Raw genomic sequence first — 16552 nt, forward strand, 5'->3', positions numbered from 1 at the left:
TCCTTGGCTGTAAACAGTGCCAACATCCTGTGATCCTAATAATTTTAGTAATAAATCCAGTTATAGGAACCCTGTGTAATGGGGCAGATAAGAACTGTTGAGGTACTGTGGGGGCCAGAAGTGAAACTAGTTTTATGAAATCATTTCAAAAGTTTCCTGGCTGGCAACGTATGAGTTGTTTCAGTTCCAGAGTGTGGCTCTGATAAGGTCTCTGACCACTGCCTTCAAACTGGGCTCTGTCACTAGCTGCATCATTATGGAAATCTCCCTGGAACTTGGAGGAACCACTGAGATCACAGCCTCCAGATGGGAGGCATTCAAATATAGTGAAATATAGAAATAGAAGTACATAGCGATTAAATATTGCACAGAAACAGGTGATTAAACATACATATATTTAAACACACACATACACACACACACACAAACACACCTAATATATGTGTGTGTGTGTGTGTGTGTGTGTATAGGCATTCCTCAGTCTCCACAGGTATTGGATCTAGGAGCCAGCAGGTACTAACATCATTAGATATTATCAAGTACCTTATATGAAATTGTGAAGTATTTGTATATAACCTATATAATTGTCCTGTATATTTTAAATCATCTCTAGGTTACTTATAATACTTAATTTACATATATATATGTATATACATACACATATACATATAATATATATAAAATATATTTTTTTATCTAAAAATTCTGTTTAGATAGAAAAAAATTGTATGTAGAATACCAGGAGACTTTACAAAGTTTCCTAAGGCACTATGATTTCAAATTACTCTGCTCTAAGGTTCCTTTCAACTTTTCAGTGTTGCAATTTTGACTTTTCAAGAAGCTCCTGGTTCTAAAATATGATCTCTGACTCCTAGACTACCACTGTGGTAATCATACCCACCGTCACCAGCAGGGAGTAGGGATGGGAAAGGGACAAAGCATTTATGTAGGTCTAATGTGCACCAGACAATATAAGATAAGCAATTCAAAGTTCATGGACACGACAATGGACACACATAGTCCTTATTCCCAAGGAGCTTACCATTTAGTGTACTGAATTACACAGTTTAGTATTTTATGAGGAATATCATGATTTAGGAAAAAAAAAAAGATGTGGGATCAAATAGTCAAATTAAGCCCTTTCTTAATTATTTTACGCATTATTAATATTCTGAAGATTGAGACATTTTGATAGTATTTGGGTTTGTGTACACCCTCCCCACTTGAGGTCATAAAACTGGGTGGCCTACAACAAAAAATAATAATTCCAGAGAGACTGTTATTGACACTGTGTAAATGATTTCCTGAGGCACCTGCCCCACCCTTCACTGGTACCACTCTGGATGATGTAAAACCCAGTCCAGGGTCACTGTCCCGGAGGCCTGGTTCTACTTTCACAGAATCCTGTTGTTTCACTATGCCCCCTACAGGTCATAAAGGGAAAATTACATTTAAATCAGAAGAAATCTTTGGGTCATCATTTCTTAAGTAATATTTACCAAGTATATTTCTCATTCTTTCACTGGATTTTCCATTTAACTGGGGAGATAATTTCTCTGGCAATCTCTGTGCATTCTTCCAAAATATCTATCAAGCAAGCTCATATACTCAGTCTGCTCCAACAACAAAATACTTAAGGCCTGCCCTCCCCAGACTTCACATGTGTACGACATTTTATCGCTTACCAGATTGAGTTCTCATGCTCCTAAATGGAAGTAAATTCATTTTATCTTGAACTGCCCCAGCATGGAAACACATTCTTTATGTAGTTTTTGGCTGGAATAGAAACTATTTCTATTGATTATTGGCTCCAATGTACTTAACAATTTATGAGGAAGTAGTGGGCAATAAGAGACTTTTAGAGTTCAGAAAACCCACTTTCAAGACAGATTGAAAAAGTAAAAAAAAATTCTTCTTACATTATTTGTGGCAAATCAAGTCATTATCACCATGGTCAAGATAATAGAGATCATGTAGTCAAGAAGTTGGATGAAGACAATTTTCTCTGCGAGAGTTGCATGATTAATTTTTTAAAAGGTTGGAGTTTAAAATGCACAGATGAAAAGGTAAAGGTAAGGAGAGTTGGTCCATGCAGAGTTTGGCAGACTGTTCAAAGTTGAGGATGTTTTGTCTCCCCTGGAGAAACCTGCATCTCTCATTTTGAGACTCTAGATTTCTTCTTTTACAACTATGGAATCATTCTACTATGTGATTTTTCTTTGCCTAAGTGTCTAGATGTGTATTTGTGATATAAAATAGGCACAGAATAGAGTCCTTTCAATTTTACAAGATTTATACATTAAACAGGTTCGGAGAAGACATGAACTTTTAATACTCATTGGTCACAGAAAATGGTTGGAGAATTTAGGCACCCAGGCGTGAGGTGGCAAGTGAAAATTTTTCCGGTCCCTGAGATTTCTAGAACTAGATATTTCAGAGCTGAGTAAGCCAAACTGTATCATTCAGGCAATATATAGAGTCCCTAGTATGTGTGTGAAATGAGAAATGAGGATGAGAAATGTGAAGAACGAGAAATGTGAAATGAGGAAATCTCTTAGGAGATTGTGTGTGTGTGTGTGTGTGTGTGTGTGTGTGTGTGTATGTGTGCATGCGCATGCACATGTATGTATGTGAAAGTATTTATGAGGTCAGGGAAGGGAAGGAATGTAGTTTAGAGGTAGTTTATTCCTTGAGATCTGTATTTGTTTATATATGGAAAGGTAGAAGGAAATTTAAGGAGAGAACACTAATCTGGAAAAGCTGCCTTGGGCAACAAGAATGAGGGCTGATTGGAAAAAGTAATTCTTGAGTAGTGTTGCGGTCCAACAAGGCTAAAGACACCCAGGATTGCACCTGAGGTATATTCCTTCGGGCAAACGAGCTCTTTGCCAGACTTTCAATGTACTCATTCTTGCATGTCCTTTGCCATTTCATCATTTTATTCTCATTCCTGATTAAAGTGGGTTTAAGATTCTAATTTGTTTCTTAGAATCCTTAGACAAAACAAGAGGAATAGTAATTGTCCAGAAGACTATATTCAGAGCAGGGAAAAACTGAACTCCCCTTGTAGTCCTGGAGGGGGCGGTGTGATATCATCAAGGACACACAGGGACAGCAACTCAAGCGGCTAACAAGACTGGACAACCTGCCAACACAAGAGACTTCTGTCGGGGGAGATGTTTGGAGTCATTCATTTTCATCTTTAAATTTTTTTTCTTTCCATGATACAAACCTACTCTTGTTCCCCCTCCCCCATCCTGAGATTTAACAAATAGTTATGGAGCATATGTCAAGCATTGGACACCAAACGAGTGGAAACAATCCAATCAGGAGGGAAAAGGAGGGAAATAAAAGGTAAGGCAGACAGGACCCTGATAGCTTGGAAAAGAGAAGGATCAATGAAGTTCATATTTAAACACCTGATTTAGAAAAATAATTGGCTCCTTAAACAAATGAACTTGTACATTATAAAGCACTATTAGGCAATAATAACTTTATTGGAATGCTATCCCTAAAGTTGCTTGTGGATTAAATGAGAAGGGAAAATGACTGGATGCCAAGCATTATTAGAAAGCATTTTATTTTTAAAAGTGTCCACGCTAGTTTGTCATTTCTCAGGTTACAGCTCTTTTATCCCTACAAGGAGACTTTTTTCCTAAGATACCTTCTAAGAGAGACTATGCCTTTCCTACCAGAGAGGACATTAAGGTCATTATGGATTTTTGTTTTCTAACAAAAGCAAAATTGAGCTTTCCCAGGTGAGGTATCAGATGACAACTGTGCCAACATGGAGTTGTCCACTAGAGGGCACCATTTCCCTATATTACAGTCATCTTGGCCAGCACCAGAAACAGATCAGAGAACAGACCCCCCACCTCATGTTCAAGTTACAGCAGATAATCATGGTGCACTGCTAACTTGGAATGCCACTTTAATGTTTGCAAAATACTTACAGGGGAAAAAAAAAGCCCATCAGCTGAAAATTAAGTTCATTTTGCTCAGGTCACCTGCCATTGGTGTCTGTGATTTTTCACTGTCCTGCTATATAGAGGTCATATACCAATGTCTGGGAAAATCTGATAAAAGCAGAGAGGTATCTTCCTCCATAGGAAAAAGATGTTCAAGTAGTTCATAAAATGTACACACCGGGATCCTGAGCCATAGCTTCATGACACATTTTAAATAATACCCTGGACAAAAGTCTGCAAGGTAAAACCTCCTGACACAGTATCTAAGATTCAGAACTGCTCTCTCTCAAAATAGGAAGCCACGTTTACTCTGGGAATTGTCTGTGCCTGCCCTGATTAAAACGCTTCTACAAAACAGGCCATTTCACCTAATTCTGTCAGCCTGTACATCAAGATCTGGAACACGGTCTGCTAGTGAAGACAGAAGTCTCATTTTTATAAAGCACTGTGTTTTAGTACTCTCCAAAGTGAGTCTCTAACTGGAGCATGTGTAAAGAAATCAGCAAACATAAATCTCCAGAAATGATACCATTACCGCCTCTTCTTTAGGGCGAGGACAATAAGAGCTCAGTAGAAATGCCAGCATTATGCAGCGTAGAGGAAGCAAGCATAATTCTATTTAAAAATAGGTCATGCCCTAAAGAATGGCCAGGAGAGTTCCAAGGGAAGGCAGCCGAATTCATGCCCCTCCCCCTGTCGCCATCCTCCACAGTGTGCATGAAAATGGAGGGCACCTGGTTATGCTGGGGCCAGAGTCTGGGATCAGGTTGTAAGTTAGTGGATGTGGGAGGGTGTGTGGATATGGAGGTGCTGAGAAGCCCTTTCTGCTTGAACCTCAGGACAAGGCAGGCTATATGAGAGGTGGTCTGGTGACAGATACAGCAGGGACAGGACTACATGGGACTCACTCCCATCATTCTGCAGGGTGGGGAAAGGGAGGACAGGGCAGAGGAAAGGAGAAATTACAGTGATGTTCTTGGAGCCGCCTGGGTGCACACTCTTGGGACTCATCCAACCACAAAGGCTCAGGCACAGCAGGCTCTGCTTGGAAAGATGTTGGGCCTGTGCTTATCAATAAGTGATGGACACTTTTTAGGCAAAACGTCTCTATTTTTAATTCTTTATAAATATGTCTTGGTTCCTGTTCTATTCTCCCTGGGTTCCTATCTCCTGTCATTTCTTTCATTTCACACTATTATACTGTGTCTCATGACTTGTCATTAATTTTTAGGCAGATTTCAAATTTTTGAATTTTCCATTTTCTTAATCTCAGTGAGTTTTTATTTTTACGTTTTGTATCTTTAAAGAATAAAAAAAAAAAAACAAAACTCCTTCAAAGATTTTTTTTTTTTTTCCTAGCTCTTTAGGCTCAACTCACTTGCATAAAAATGCAGGTATATCTATCCTGCAAACAAAGAAGACTCTGATGTTCTCCATTAAGAAAGGGCTTATGGGGGCTGGGGATGTGGCTCAAGCGGTAGCGCGCTCGCCTGGCATGCATGCGGCCCGGGTTCGATCCTCAGCACCACATACAAAGATGTGTCCGCCAAGAACTAAAAAATAAATATTAAAAAATTCTCTCTCTCCTTCTCTCTCTCTCTCTCTCATTCTAAAAAGAAAGGGCTTATGCATGTTTTCAACGTTCCCCAATCTCTGGACATCCTCATAAAGAATTTTATAAGGATATAGTTGTAAAAATAATAGAAAGTTAAAATATTCTCATCTGTATCATCTGGGAAGAGGGAGAACACAGTGGCAAGGGCAGATTTTGTAGCCAGACTCTAGATTTGAAACTTCAACTCCATCTTCATTTCTTTGTGACTTTGAGCAAGTTATTCAATCTAAGTCTCTGTTAGCTCACCTGTGAGGAGGGCATAAAAACTGTGCCTGCCTCAAGGGCTGTGAAGATTGCATAAGATGATACGTGAGCACAGCGGTTGGCACAGGGGAGGTTAGCCTCCAATGTGGTAGCAGTCATTGCTCCTCCATCTATTCTGAAAGCACCGGCAGGCAGCAACTGGGTGGAGGGGCACAAATGTGTGACTTCATGCTGCCCTTCCCACCCACTCTGTATACAGCAAAACTATGTTTGATAGTGACACTGGGGTGATTATCCAGACAGTTGGAGACTCCATCACTACCATCACATTCTTTGAGAAAGGTTTTGGACTTCAGGTTTCTGGATTATTGCCTCTTATCTCCCTCTCACTTCAGCTCCTTTTCTAAACTCATGTTCACCATCATCTTGGTCTTTGATGTCAGATTAACATCTGACATCAAAGATGGGAATAACCAGAAAAAAGAAGAAAACTGTGGTGGCCAGTGTGCTTCTAGCGGGGCAACCAATGCTTATCCACCTGAATGCTCTGAATCTACCTCACACGCTTGCATTTTGCCGAATCTAAAATCTGAACATATTCTGAAAGCCAGTCATGAAATTGGCCAGAAGGAATATAACACATCCCAGTAGACCTGCTTGCTAAGTATATTGATTTATAATTTACTTTTTCTTTATTTTCTGTGGAATGTTAGGAACACGCTCTTCCTTTTTCCCTCAAGGGTGGCGATGTAGTAGGATTTGTTAGGAATACAGTCTCTGCAGCCACACTGCTTGGGTTTAGATTCTGTTTGTCAATCTGACATTTCCAGTTATTTGGGAAACAACTTAAATGTCCTAAGCCTTCGTTTCCTCACTTGTGAGGATGAAATGAGATAATTCATATAAAGGGTAAGTCTTACTAAATCACTTTATTTATTTATTTTTACCAGAGTTACTTGAAGTTAAGAGAAGATTGACTTCTCAGTGCTTTTTTTTGGTTATGTGTTATGTTACCATCCCCCATATTGTCAGGTGGAGCAGATGAGTCATGTTGATAGACTGTGTTCAATGGTGCATAGGTTCTGAGAGAACAATTGGTGTTTATGGGAAGGAGGTCATGTGATATGGGTCTAATGGCCTGGAAAGATCAAAGAAACCTGGAGTATCAGCTTAGCTCTGCTGAACAAGGTCAACCTTTGGCAAGCAGAGTACTGTTGTCGCAGCCCCATCCAGGTTGCCCTTACCAGGCTGCTGCCCTCATCCTCCCTCCCCCATGGGGAGAGCACTGGCTTTCAAAGACTCCCAGCTGCCACTTCTCTGGAGAATTGCCCTCAGCCGATGGAGTTGCCTAGCCCAGCCTTATAGTTATGCCTCCACCACCCCCTGGGTGGCCTAAAGTCAATGGTTGACGGGCATGAGGTTGAAGACACCCAGCCATTTCCCTCAAGGTGGACCAGTGGTCCATGAGCCGCCACTCACACTCCAGACCCTCCAGTGTGATCAGGCTGAGGGCAGATGCCAGGGAAGAACACCTTTTTCTCCTCTGTTCAGCTTCCCCACTTTCCTAATAGGCTTCTTTGAAAACATTCTCTTAATAAATCACACAGAAAAAAAAAATCTTATCTCAGGCTATGCTTTTAAAAAAAATCTCACGTAAGACTTCAGAGAAAATTCTGGGCCTCCATTTCATTTGACAGAGAGTAAGGGAGTTGACTCTGTTTTCATTGATGGGCTTATTATTTGGTGAGCGCAGATTTTAATTTCCTGAAGATTTCTGTACTCCGTATTGTGTTGTTGTTCAGTTGTATCAATCCTTTATCCATAGGTTCCAAAGGGATATTAATGGCAGAAGGATCAAGGATTTTCTAGGTTATCATTTTTGAGCATCTGCCTTGCTGGGAGGAAATTATAGTTCTTCGAGTGAGGGTGCACAATACTCCACATTTTGTTGGCAAAGCCCATCTTTTCATTGTTTCTAGCTCTGACAGAAATCTCCCAGGCTCGGCCAGGATGAAACCCCTAAGAAAACTTTATATTGTCATAACTGGATGTCATATTATTTGCATAGTATTTGTGGATGCCAAATAAACCACAGCATGGTACAGCTGGAGAAAAATTACAGAATGTTTACTCAGGAGGCATCAGCACCTTTGTGGGCCTATGGAGGTCTCAGCTGTGATAGAAGAAAACCCCCACAGATGGGATGCCAGATTCCGGCTGCCCCCCCCCCCCCCAGTGGATCCCTGAAAGAATAACTCAGGACAGGGAATGCTCTATTAACCATGAGTCTGCTCTTGTCAGAATAGTTCTCTAATTGTCCTTGTTCAGGTTTTACTTCTAAGAGAAAAATCAAGAAAGAAAAATGGGGAAATAATGTGAACACACTCATTTGCCTGTTGATTTCTTTTCCATAAAATTGGTCATTAGTCATACAGTGGCCTAAAGGGGAAATGTGCAGAAACTTGGAGATTTATGAGTCCTGTCTCCCCCACTGAAGAAAATGTACTTTCTCGGGTTGGAAGGTGATTTTTTTTTTTGTTTTCTGGGCAGTTGGAACCCAGTCTGTATACAGTTTCCTTGTGAGTGACAAGTGGAGGATTTGGAGAGGACAAGGATGGGGTAAAAGAGGAGGGAAAATGGGGAACAGGAGCTATCTATGGCCCTATGTTGTGCTAGCCAGGTGACATCTGTCTGGCTTAATTTTACAACAATCTGAAATGGACCTGCTGTTCTGCTTATTATGGGTGAACAAACAGGTTCTAGGTTATCTACATATTATTTAGGAAGCATCTGAATTTATTTCTCCAATCCCTGAACTCACTGTGGGAAATGAATTCATTTGTCAGACTAGTATAGATTAATTTGATTTTGTTAGTGGCCAACTTTTCAGTACATATTTGTAAATTTTATAAATACAAATATACTAATAGTTTTATAAATAAGATGTAAAAAACTAAAATTTAATTCTGTTAAAGAAATACTTCAGATGTCATATGGCAGTTTCAACTGTATCAATTCAGAAAAAAAAAAAAAAAGCCTCAGCTTTCCTATTTTAAAAACATAACTGACCTAGTACATATAGATTCTAAAATGGAATCAGAGAACAAAAACAAAAGAAATACTAGACTACCTTCCCCTTCTCAAAGGCACCAGGGCATTTATGTTGGTTGTTACTTTTACAGTATCCTTTGAAGTCAGGTAGAACAGATATTCTTTTGTAGATTGGGAAAACTATGCCACAGAGGACTTAATCTGTCGAGTCACTTATTTAATAAATGTCAGAGACTCAGCTCTGTAGTTTATCATTAGGCTATTTGTTCTTCTGGAAGGATCTTTAAAAATATATGAGATCCCCAGATGCAAAGGAAAACTAATTAGCTTCACAATGCCTCTCGAGTGTTTACCATGCAACAGGATTGCAGGAACCCTGGGAGGCAGGAGGTGCAAGGATTTCTTGAGCCACAGTACTTGTGTTTCAGAGCCTTATGATCTGGCTAAGGGACAGGACAAACCACTCAAGAACCAGTTTGGGTCCTTTTGTGAATGCTTCTTTTCTTAAAATCACTGCCAAGAGGTAGCACATATATGAATCCAGAGGTATTACTAACCCCTGTGGGCATGGAGAAGCGACATGGCCAGTGGAGGAGGCAAGTTTTATGTTGGGCTCTGGAGATAGATGGAGGGAAAAAGAGGGACCAAAATAAGGATGCAGATGTCTGTTGGGCAGGAACCCAAGGCACCCAGGAGGAGGAGCCTGAGGACAGACTGGATGGGACAGAGGTTTAATTTGGCTTGTAGTGACAAAAAGTTTGGGGGAAATCATCAGGGCCAGACAGTATAGGAGCTCTCAGGCACAGCAGGGTAGCCTGGGCCTCATCCTGTAGACACAGAGGAGCTACTGAGGAGTTTTGCACAGCAAATAGGGTAACACAAGTGTTGTTGTAGCAAGATAAACCTCAGGCGTGTACAACAAGCCAGAGGGAAAAAGATGAAATAAAATAATATATGTGAACTATATAACACCTGTTAGCCCTAATATTTTTATAATCAGAAGACACAACAATGCAACCATGAAGTAATGAGTACTTGGGCCCAGGGTGATGATTACAGAGAGAATCAATAATAAAAAAGTTGGAGGCTCAAGAATCAATTAAGATTTGGTGAATAGGGAAAAAAAGGAAGAATGTTCCTCACCATAAAGTTCTTTTATCTTCTTAACTTTCAAGGGATATCTTTCCTATTCAGTTATACGTATGTCTTAACCTGTATGTTAGCTTTTTACTTATATTTTATTTTAAAATTTACTTTATTATTCATAATACCAAGGTAATAGATTCTCTCCATCAGAGACAAGAGATTTATATATCATGACCCGAGAGACTTTTGGGTCAATTGATTCATAATGAAGTCTTTATGATCTCATGGCTTCGTTGCCATACTTTTATGCAATAAACAGAAGATTATTACTTCACTCCTGGATCAAGAAATGGAAAGTAAAGCATGAGGCTATTTAAAAGGGACCATTAGAGCACATAAACATAAATTTCTGAAGGTTTAAAACTGTCAACAAAGTTTTCCGGCAGCATGGCACACTGTATATCCTTCATATTTTACCTCTCTTAAAATTCTTCACTCCACTATATTGGCAGAGAATTACAGGAAAAGAAACAAAGAGTGAGGAGAGCAGAAGAAGGGATGGTGGAACAAGAAAAGTGTTTCTCTAGAGCTGACCTGAGAGTTGACCTGAGAATGACTCCTGAGAATCACTCATTCACTCATTTCCAAGAGCTCCTGCCATCCAGTAATTATGTTCTACATGTGAGAGATAAAAAGACTGTTAAATCATATGTGCTTTCTCAAAAAGTTCAGAGTCTACTGGCTAAGACAGATCAATAACCCCAAATTTAAAATACACCCAAGACGTGCATTAAGTACTGTACTCGCACTGTGTTATGGGACTAAAGCAGACGAGGGGGAAGAGGAGTCACTGAGTCAGTGCTGGGCTGCAGGGAGAGGGGCTGGAGGAGCGGGAAGAAGGAGGGCACCTGAGAAGCTTCCAGGGGGAAGTGATGTTTGAACTTTCCTCTCCCATTTCCAGTCCCTCCCTCACCTTTGGACTTTCCCTGTCTGCAGGCTGCTAGGCTGCCTGGTGTTTTACTGCCTTTGGGAAGGGAAGTGAAAGCAGAGGGCAGAGAAATTTGAGTCCTGTCTTAGACTTTGAGTCCTAGCGATCAGGCCCTGAGTGGGAGGATCTGTTTCAAGGTGTGGCTGTCAGATGAGGTGGCATGTGAAATAAGCCAGAGCAGGGCTTCCTGTCCAGGTAGCCTGAGGGAGAGTCCATGGATCCAGGGAGGCAGAAGTATCTCGAGGCTGCCCTGAGGGTACAGGCCCAAAGTCACCTGTCCTTCAGTTTTGCCATAGGGAAATGGGAGGCACCCAGCAGGGGGACCCTGATCCTTGGTAGAGGCATGAGAAAAAGTGGCTGGAAGGTGTTTCAGGGGGTATGGAGTCTTATACATGCACAGAGTTTGCTGTTTCTCCATTTGAGTTGGAGTAGTGAGGTAAGTCCTGAGTGGACTTCTGAGGACTGAAGTCCTTTTGCTAAAAGTCCTGGACAATTTAGCAAATGTGACAGAAGAGATAATAATCAAGGGAGATAGGATCCTTATTCTTCAAAATGAGAAAGTTCCCTGAATAGTCAGATACAATCCCAGGGCAATAGAGGCCAGGGGTGAGGGAATTAAGAAAGGGCTCAGATTAAGTTTCTGCCCTTTAGGTAGAATGAGCCCAATGACAAAAGTTTAGTTTTAATTTCAGTAAAATAAAACTACAGTCTTGTCTCTTTGATTTGTAGATCCAGATTCATGCTTGCTACAGTGGTGGTTTTTTTTTGTTCAAGGGCAAATAACAGGAGAGAGAGAGAGAGAGAGAGAGAGAGAGAGGGAGAAAGTTCTAGTCAAGTGCTACTTCCTAGGCTTTCAAGAGCATGACATGGTGCCTAGAAAAATGGCCAAGTGGCAGGATGAATATGGGAGGAGGGAGGTCAGAAAGAGTCTTGTATTTCTTATAGATAGGATTATCTGTTTCTTCCAGAAGGCAATTTGGAAACACTGAGAAATTTTAAAAAGAGTCCAATATCTGAATCTAATTTGGAAAGACTCTGTCTGAGATGTCCAGAGAGTAAAGTGGACAAGGACAGAATTTGAGGCAGGAGAACCAGTAGGAGACTGATCCAGAGAAATGGCAGACCTGAGTGCTCAGTGTGTTGGGCTGGACCAACAGGAACACTGCAGGAAAAGTACCAGGTCTTCTAATGTTTGGCTGTAATGAGAGGGGGAGAGAAAAGGTGGGTAGGGTTGAGGATGCTACCAGGATCCAGAAGTTAAAAAGAAGAAAAATGGTTTGATGAAGAAGGTTTTGAGTTCTGTTTCTGCATGTTTTGAATTGGTTGTGTTTTAGCTAGATCTCTGGAGATGTCCAGTTCAGAACTGGAAAGAAAGTGCATCTGGATCTCAGTAGAGGGGTGGACTTGAGTTGAGGTTCTTCCATACCAAATTATTTGTGTACACGGTACTGTGAGAAGACACAACTGTGGTTAGACTACACAGTAGACAGGAAAATGGGCTCAGGGTGACATGCTCCAGTGAGCAGGTAAAAGGTGTCAGTGTGGGAGACTAAGGACAGTCACTCAAGAGCCAGGAAAATGTTGTCTCAGACACCAAACAGGAGAGATTACAAAGAGAAGTAGTCAGCACTGGATGGGAAGAGAAGTGAAGCCCGTGCTTTGGGTCGGGTAGTCAGACCACTGATAATCAACCCAGTATAAATGCATGAAAGAGAGAGGATGGAAGGTTCTTAACCAATGGGCAGCAAGGAGACTCTGTTCTTTTAAGATGCTTATTTAAGAAGGGAAGGAAATCACAGGAGAGTGAATTAAAGGAGGTTTTTCTTTTCTGTTTTTTTTCTTTGATACAAAAGAGAACTTGTTTCTAGGCTGAGCAGGTAGCACTGGAAGAAAAGGTAGAGTTGAAAACAGAGAAGGGTTGATGAAGTAAGTTGCTGGGTTGGGGGGAAGGCAGTGACCTGGAGTCCTGTGGAGAGAACAGTTTTCTCCTGCTCTGAGGTGGCAAGGAAGGGGTCAAATAGGATGGACTTGGGGACAGCTGTAGACTGAAACGGGGAAGCCATTTGACACTGATTAGGCAGGTACATGCTCTGCTAGAATCTCCTCACAGATCACAAAGATGAACAAGATGCCCACCCCTGCGTTCTCCCATCTCAAACATTCCCACCAATTAAATGAACACGTGGTTATTTAGCCTTATGTCCCTGGGAATTCAAACAAGCCCAGCAGTGATCTACAGGATGCTGCGAATAGCTACTTTTCCAAATGCTTTTATATCGACCTTGCTTAGAATTGATGGTGCATGCTGATAATTAAAATTGGTTTGACTTTTAGTCAGTTTACTATGATCTTTAAATCTTCCACAGACAACACGCCCTCTCACAGCCTGCACCAGGGCAGAGCTGTTCGGCTCTGCCCTTGGTTCACCACTGAGGCTCATTCCCAGATCTGTGCCTCCCTCGAGGTTTCTCTTGGAAGCAGACATAAATGTCTAGGAGAAAGGGAGGAGGCTAAGAAGTCACATTTGTCTCCTCATACTTAGAAGGAAGTGAAGCCCGGATGAGCAGCCGCCTCACATGTGGCCACCCAACCCAGGCAGGACAGAGCGGGGCTGCTCCAGTTCTCCTTCCAGTTAGCCTCAAGGAGAGGTCCTTCTATTCTTCCCCTCCAGACTGGATCCTCCAGAGCAATTTAGTGGTGTCCAAGGAAGAGAATGTTACATGGGGGCTCACCTGGCTCCACTGGGGACTACCAGGTATTGGGGAGAAGAGGAAGGAAGAATAAGTTGATTATTTTGTTTTCCCTCTGATGTGGCTTCAAAGTGTTTGGCCTTTAAGGGATTATGGAAGTCACTGCCACAGATGCCTTTCTTTTCACATAATTCATGTTCATTGATAATAATTTCAAGGAATTCTGAATGCCAGATTTTGTCTTCTGTAGTTCTTAAAGTGTCAAGTGCGATTTTTTGAAGGATGCATACGTAAACCATGACTGTTTTTATCAGGCCTTGTGATGCATCACTGGAAACATAATCAAAATGTATACATAATCTAAAAAGCTAAGGCAACAGAAAGGGTAGTGATAGAAAATGGAAATATAGGAAAATACGAGGAGAATGTACTTTGAGGCTGTCTTAGTTTCTCCCACTACCCGGGTGTACAATGTTGAATACAATGTATAGAATATTTTCTATGTAAAAATAAAACTTACTTTAAGAAATACCACAGAAAAAGCTTTACTTTGTATTTGGGGAAAGGAAATAAGTAGTCCCTCATGTAATACTTTGCATATTCTAGTACTTGCTTTAAATAGAAGTCTGTATAAAGTACATCACATGAATAAGTGCATCCCAAGGGCAGGTAAGATAACAAAAATGTCATAGACCTCCATAGTTAATGTTTGTTGTGGCCAAAGGAAGCAGAGGGAAAACTTTATTTTTTTTTTGTTTTTCTTTTTATTTTTTTTATTTTTTTTTTATTGTTGGTTGTTCAAAACATTACATAGTTCTTGATAGGAAAACTTTAAATAAAATCATTTGTGGCACAGACTTTCCTACATGACTTTAAACAATGTGGGCTTTGGCAGGAAACACTCCAAATTTATTCCCAGTCCCTTTACATCACAGTCTGATGACAATTTAGCAAGGTGGCTATATTTGTTTAGCTGCCCCCAATAATCGCTCAATTAATAGTGAGAGAAACTGCCTTGAACTTGAATATGGACTTTCCTTGGGTCTGCACAAGTTTGACAGAATCAGATGTGCCTAACACTCACACTTATCTCTAACAGACTCCCTCTTTGAGAGACAGAAACATGACTTCCTTCTAGTATCCATTTGCTGGTGAATGATTCTACCTGGTTCTGTCTATCATTTCTAGTTCTATTCTTTTTAGTTGATGAACACTCTTCAAAAAGAAAAAATGACACAGTTGCATATAAAAGCTCTTACCTCTCCTGAAGTCCTATGGGCTTCATTTTGAAAGGAGAAGGGCAGACAGAAGTGGAGGTGGAAGCTTTGATCTCAGGAGTGCATCGGCCTTGAGGGTCCACCACTACGTTTGGCACCTTTGGCGCCTGCTCGGGCTGGACCATGCTGTGGGCTGTCTTTGCCTCCGACTGTGCTGGCTGTAACACGATGGGTGACAGGTGGATCTCCTGGTGTTTCTCTTTGTCCTGTCTCAAGGAAAGCTGAAACCTTTCTTTTAATCTGTATAAAATCTACAAAAAGAGATAAGAGGGGCTCTTGTCACATTTTCGTATTTCAACAGCATTTTCTCCACCCCAATTTAGAAGACAAATTGAAATAAAAGTTTAATTGCAAAGTAAGCCCAGCCTTCTAGAATAATTTCTTGGTTTTGTGGTAGGGAGATATTTTTTCTCAAAAGAATATACTTGGTATTTCTAGTTATGCTGCACGTACATCTCAAATATTTGGGTGCATGAATCCTTTCCCCAAGGATACATTCAAAAGCAAATTTGGCCAATTCTTTAAGAATGCCTGACATCATTTTGATCACACGGGAATTGACTAAAATGGTAGGATTCTAGAAGGAATAACCGTGAAACATGGGCCTATGACATTTATAGAAACAGAGAACTGCATCCAGTATAGAAGGGAAGAAAGAAATCTTGTAAAATATTTATAAAGAAAAGTTTTACCCTAAGTCATGCATTTCTTATCTTGGTAAATATCTGACTGGTCATATCAACTTGGGTACCTGATAATACTTGACAAAATTAAATTCAGGACATCTGTTAAATAATTTGGACAACCAGGATTTTTCTATCTTGCCCCTTTCCCCTCTTAGTTTTTTAATGTATATAGAAAAAAGCAAAAGTGTTGCTTTCCTTCACTCTCGGAGCCCTTTCTGGAATGGCTGATTCAGTTCAGAATTGGTAGCATGACTGGCTTTGAACTCTTAGTAAGTGGGACTGAGTACTGGGATACTCCAGAGGCCAAACTGTGAGGGGAGCAAAGTTTCTCTCTCATTTTCCCCAACTTCCCTTTTTATAGGGCTTTTCTGCTTTCTATGCTGAGTGCTCCTTTCCAACTCTTGCGGAAACTAGTGACCTCCTGTTCTTTAAGTGTGTTCTCAGGGAGTGATTTGATGAGCGAATTTACATGAAGAGGGGATAACTCACTCTGTGCACTTTTCTGAAGGTGTACAGCAGGCATGACATCTACTTCTTAAAATGCCTTAAGCTGATTAAACTCCCCTGTTTAATTTCTCGAATCTGTAGCTGAACGAGTGTTATTTTAGGAGAGGGCTCTCCTGGCTCTGTGCAGTCAGTTTACCTAGTCATGAGGTGAGTTCTGTCTTCCCTTTTCTTTGCAAAGTGCCTTCCAATTCTAGTCATCTTTTGCTGGAGGAATTCAAAGTCTACATATTTATTTTTTTCCTTCTTACAGAATGAAGGAAATTAAGGAAGAATCAATGTGAAATTGGGGAGTAAAAAATATCTTTGAGAATTTATTTCAGGACAATTTTAGAAAATATTTTTCCAGTATTGTCAACACAACATTAGAAAAATAGATTCTGTTTAACAAAATAAGATCATCAACAAATATCAGAATAAAATAAAATGCAATGAAAAGATATCAGACTGAGAATAATTAAAAAAAAAATCCAAAGGTGGAAG

At 40.5% G+C, this 16552-nt stretch overlaps 1 protein-coding gene across 3 annotated transcripts in view; it reads right to left on the reverse strand.

Annotated features, from left to right (window-relative positions):
- Window positions 1–16552, reverse strand: part of Ptprr (protein tyrosine phosphatase receptor type R) — a 258417-nt gene that overhangs the window by 75969 nt on the left and 165896 nt on the right. For all 3 annotated transcript variants that reach the window (XM_076853110.1, XM_076853109.1, XM_076853111.1), the window contains one exon: window positions 14862–15130. In XM_076853110.1, the coding sequence (XP_076709225.1) occupies window positions 14862–15130 (269 nt within the window). The remainder of the gene's footprint in view (window positions 1–14861; window positions 15131–16552) is intronic.

The sequence above is a fragment of the Callospermophilus lateralis genome, chromosome 4 (assembly GCF_048772815.1).
Source record: "Callospermophilus lateralis isolate mCalLat2 chromosome 4, mCalLat2.hap1, whole genome shotgun sequence".
In the NCBI taxonomy this organism is placed as follows: Eukaryota; Metazoa; Chordata; class Mammalia; order Rodentia; family Sciuridae; genus Callospermophilus; species Callospermophilus lateralis.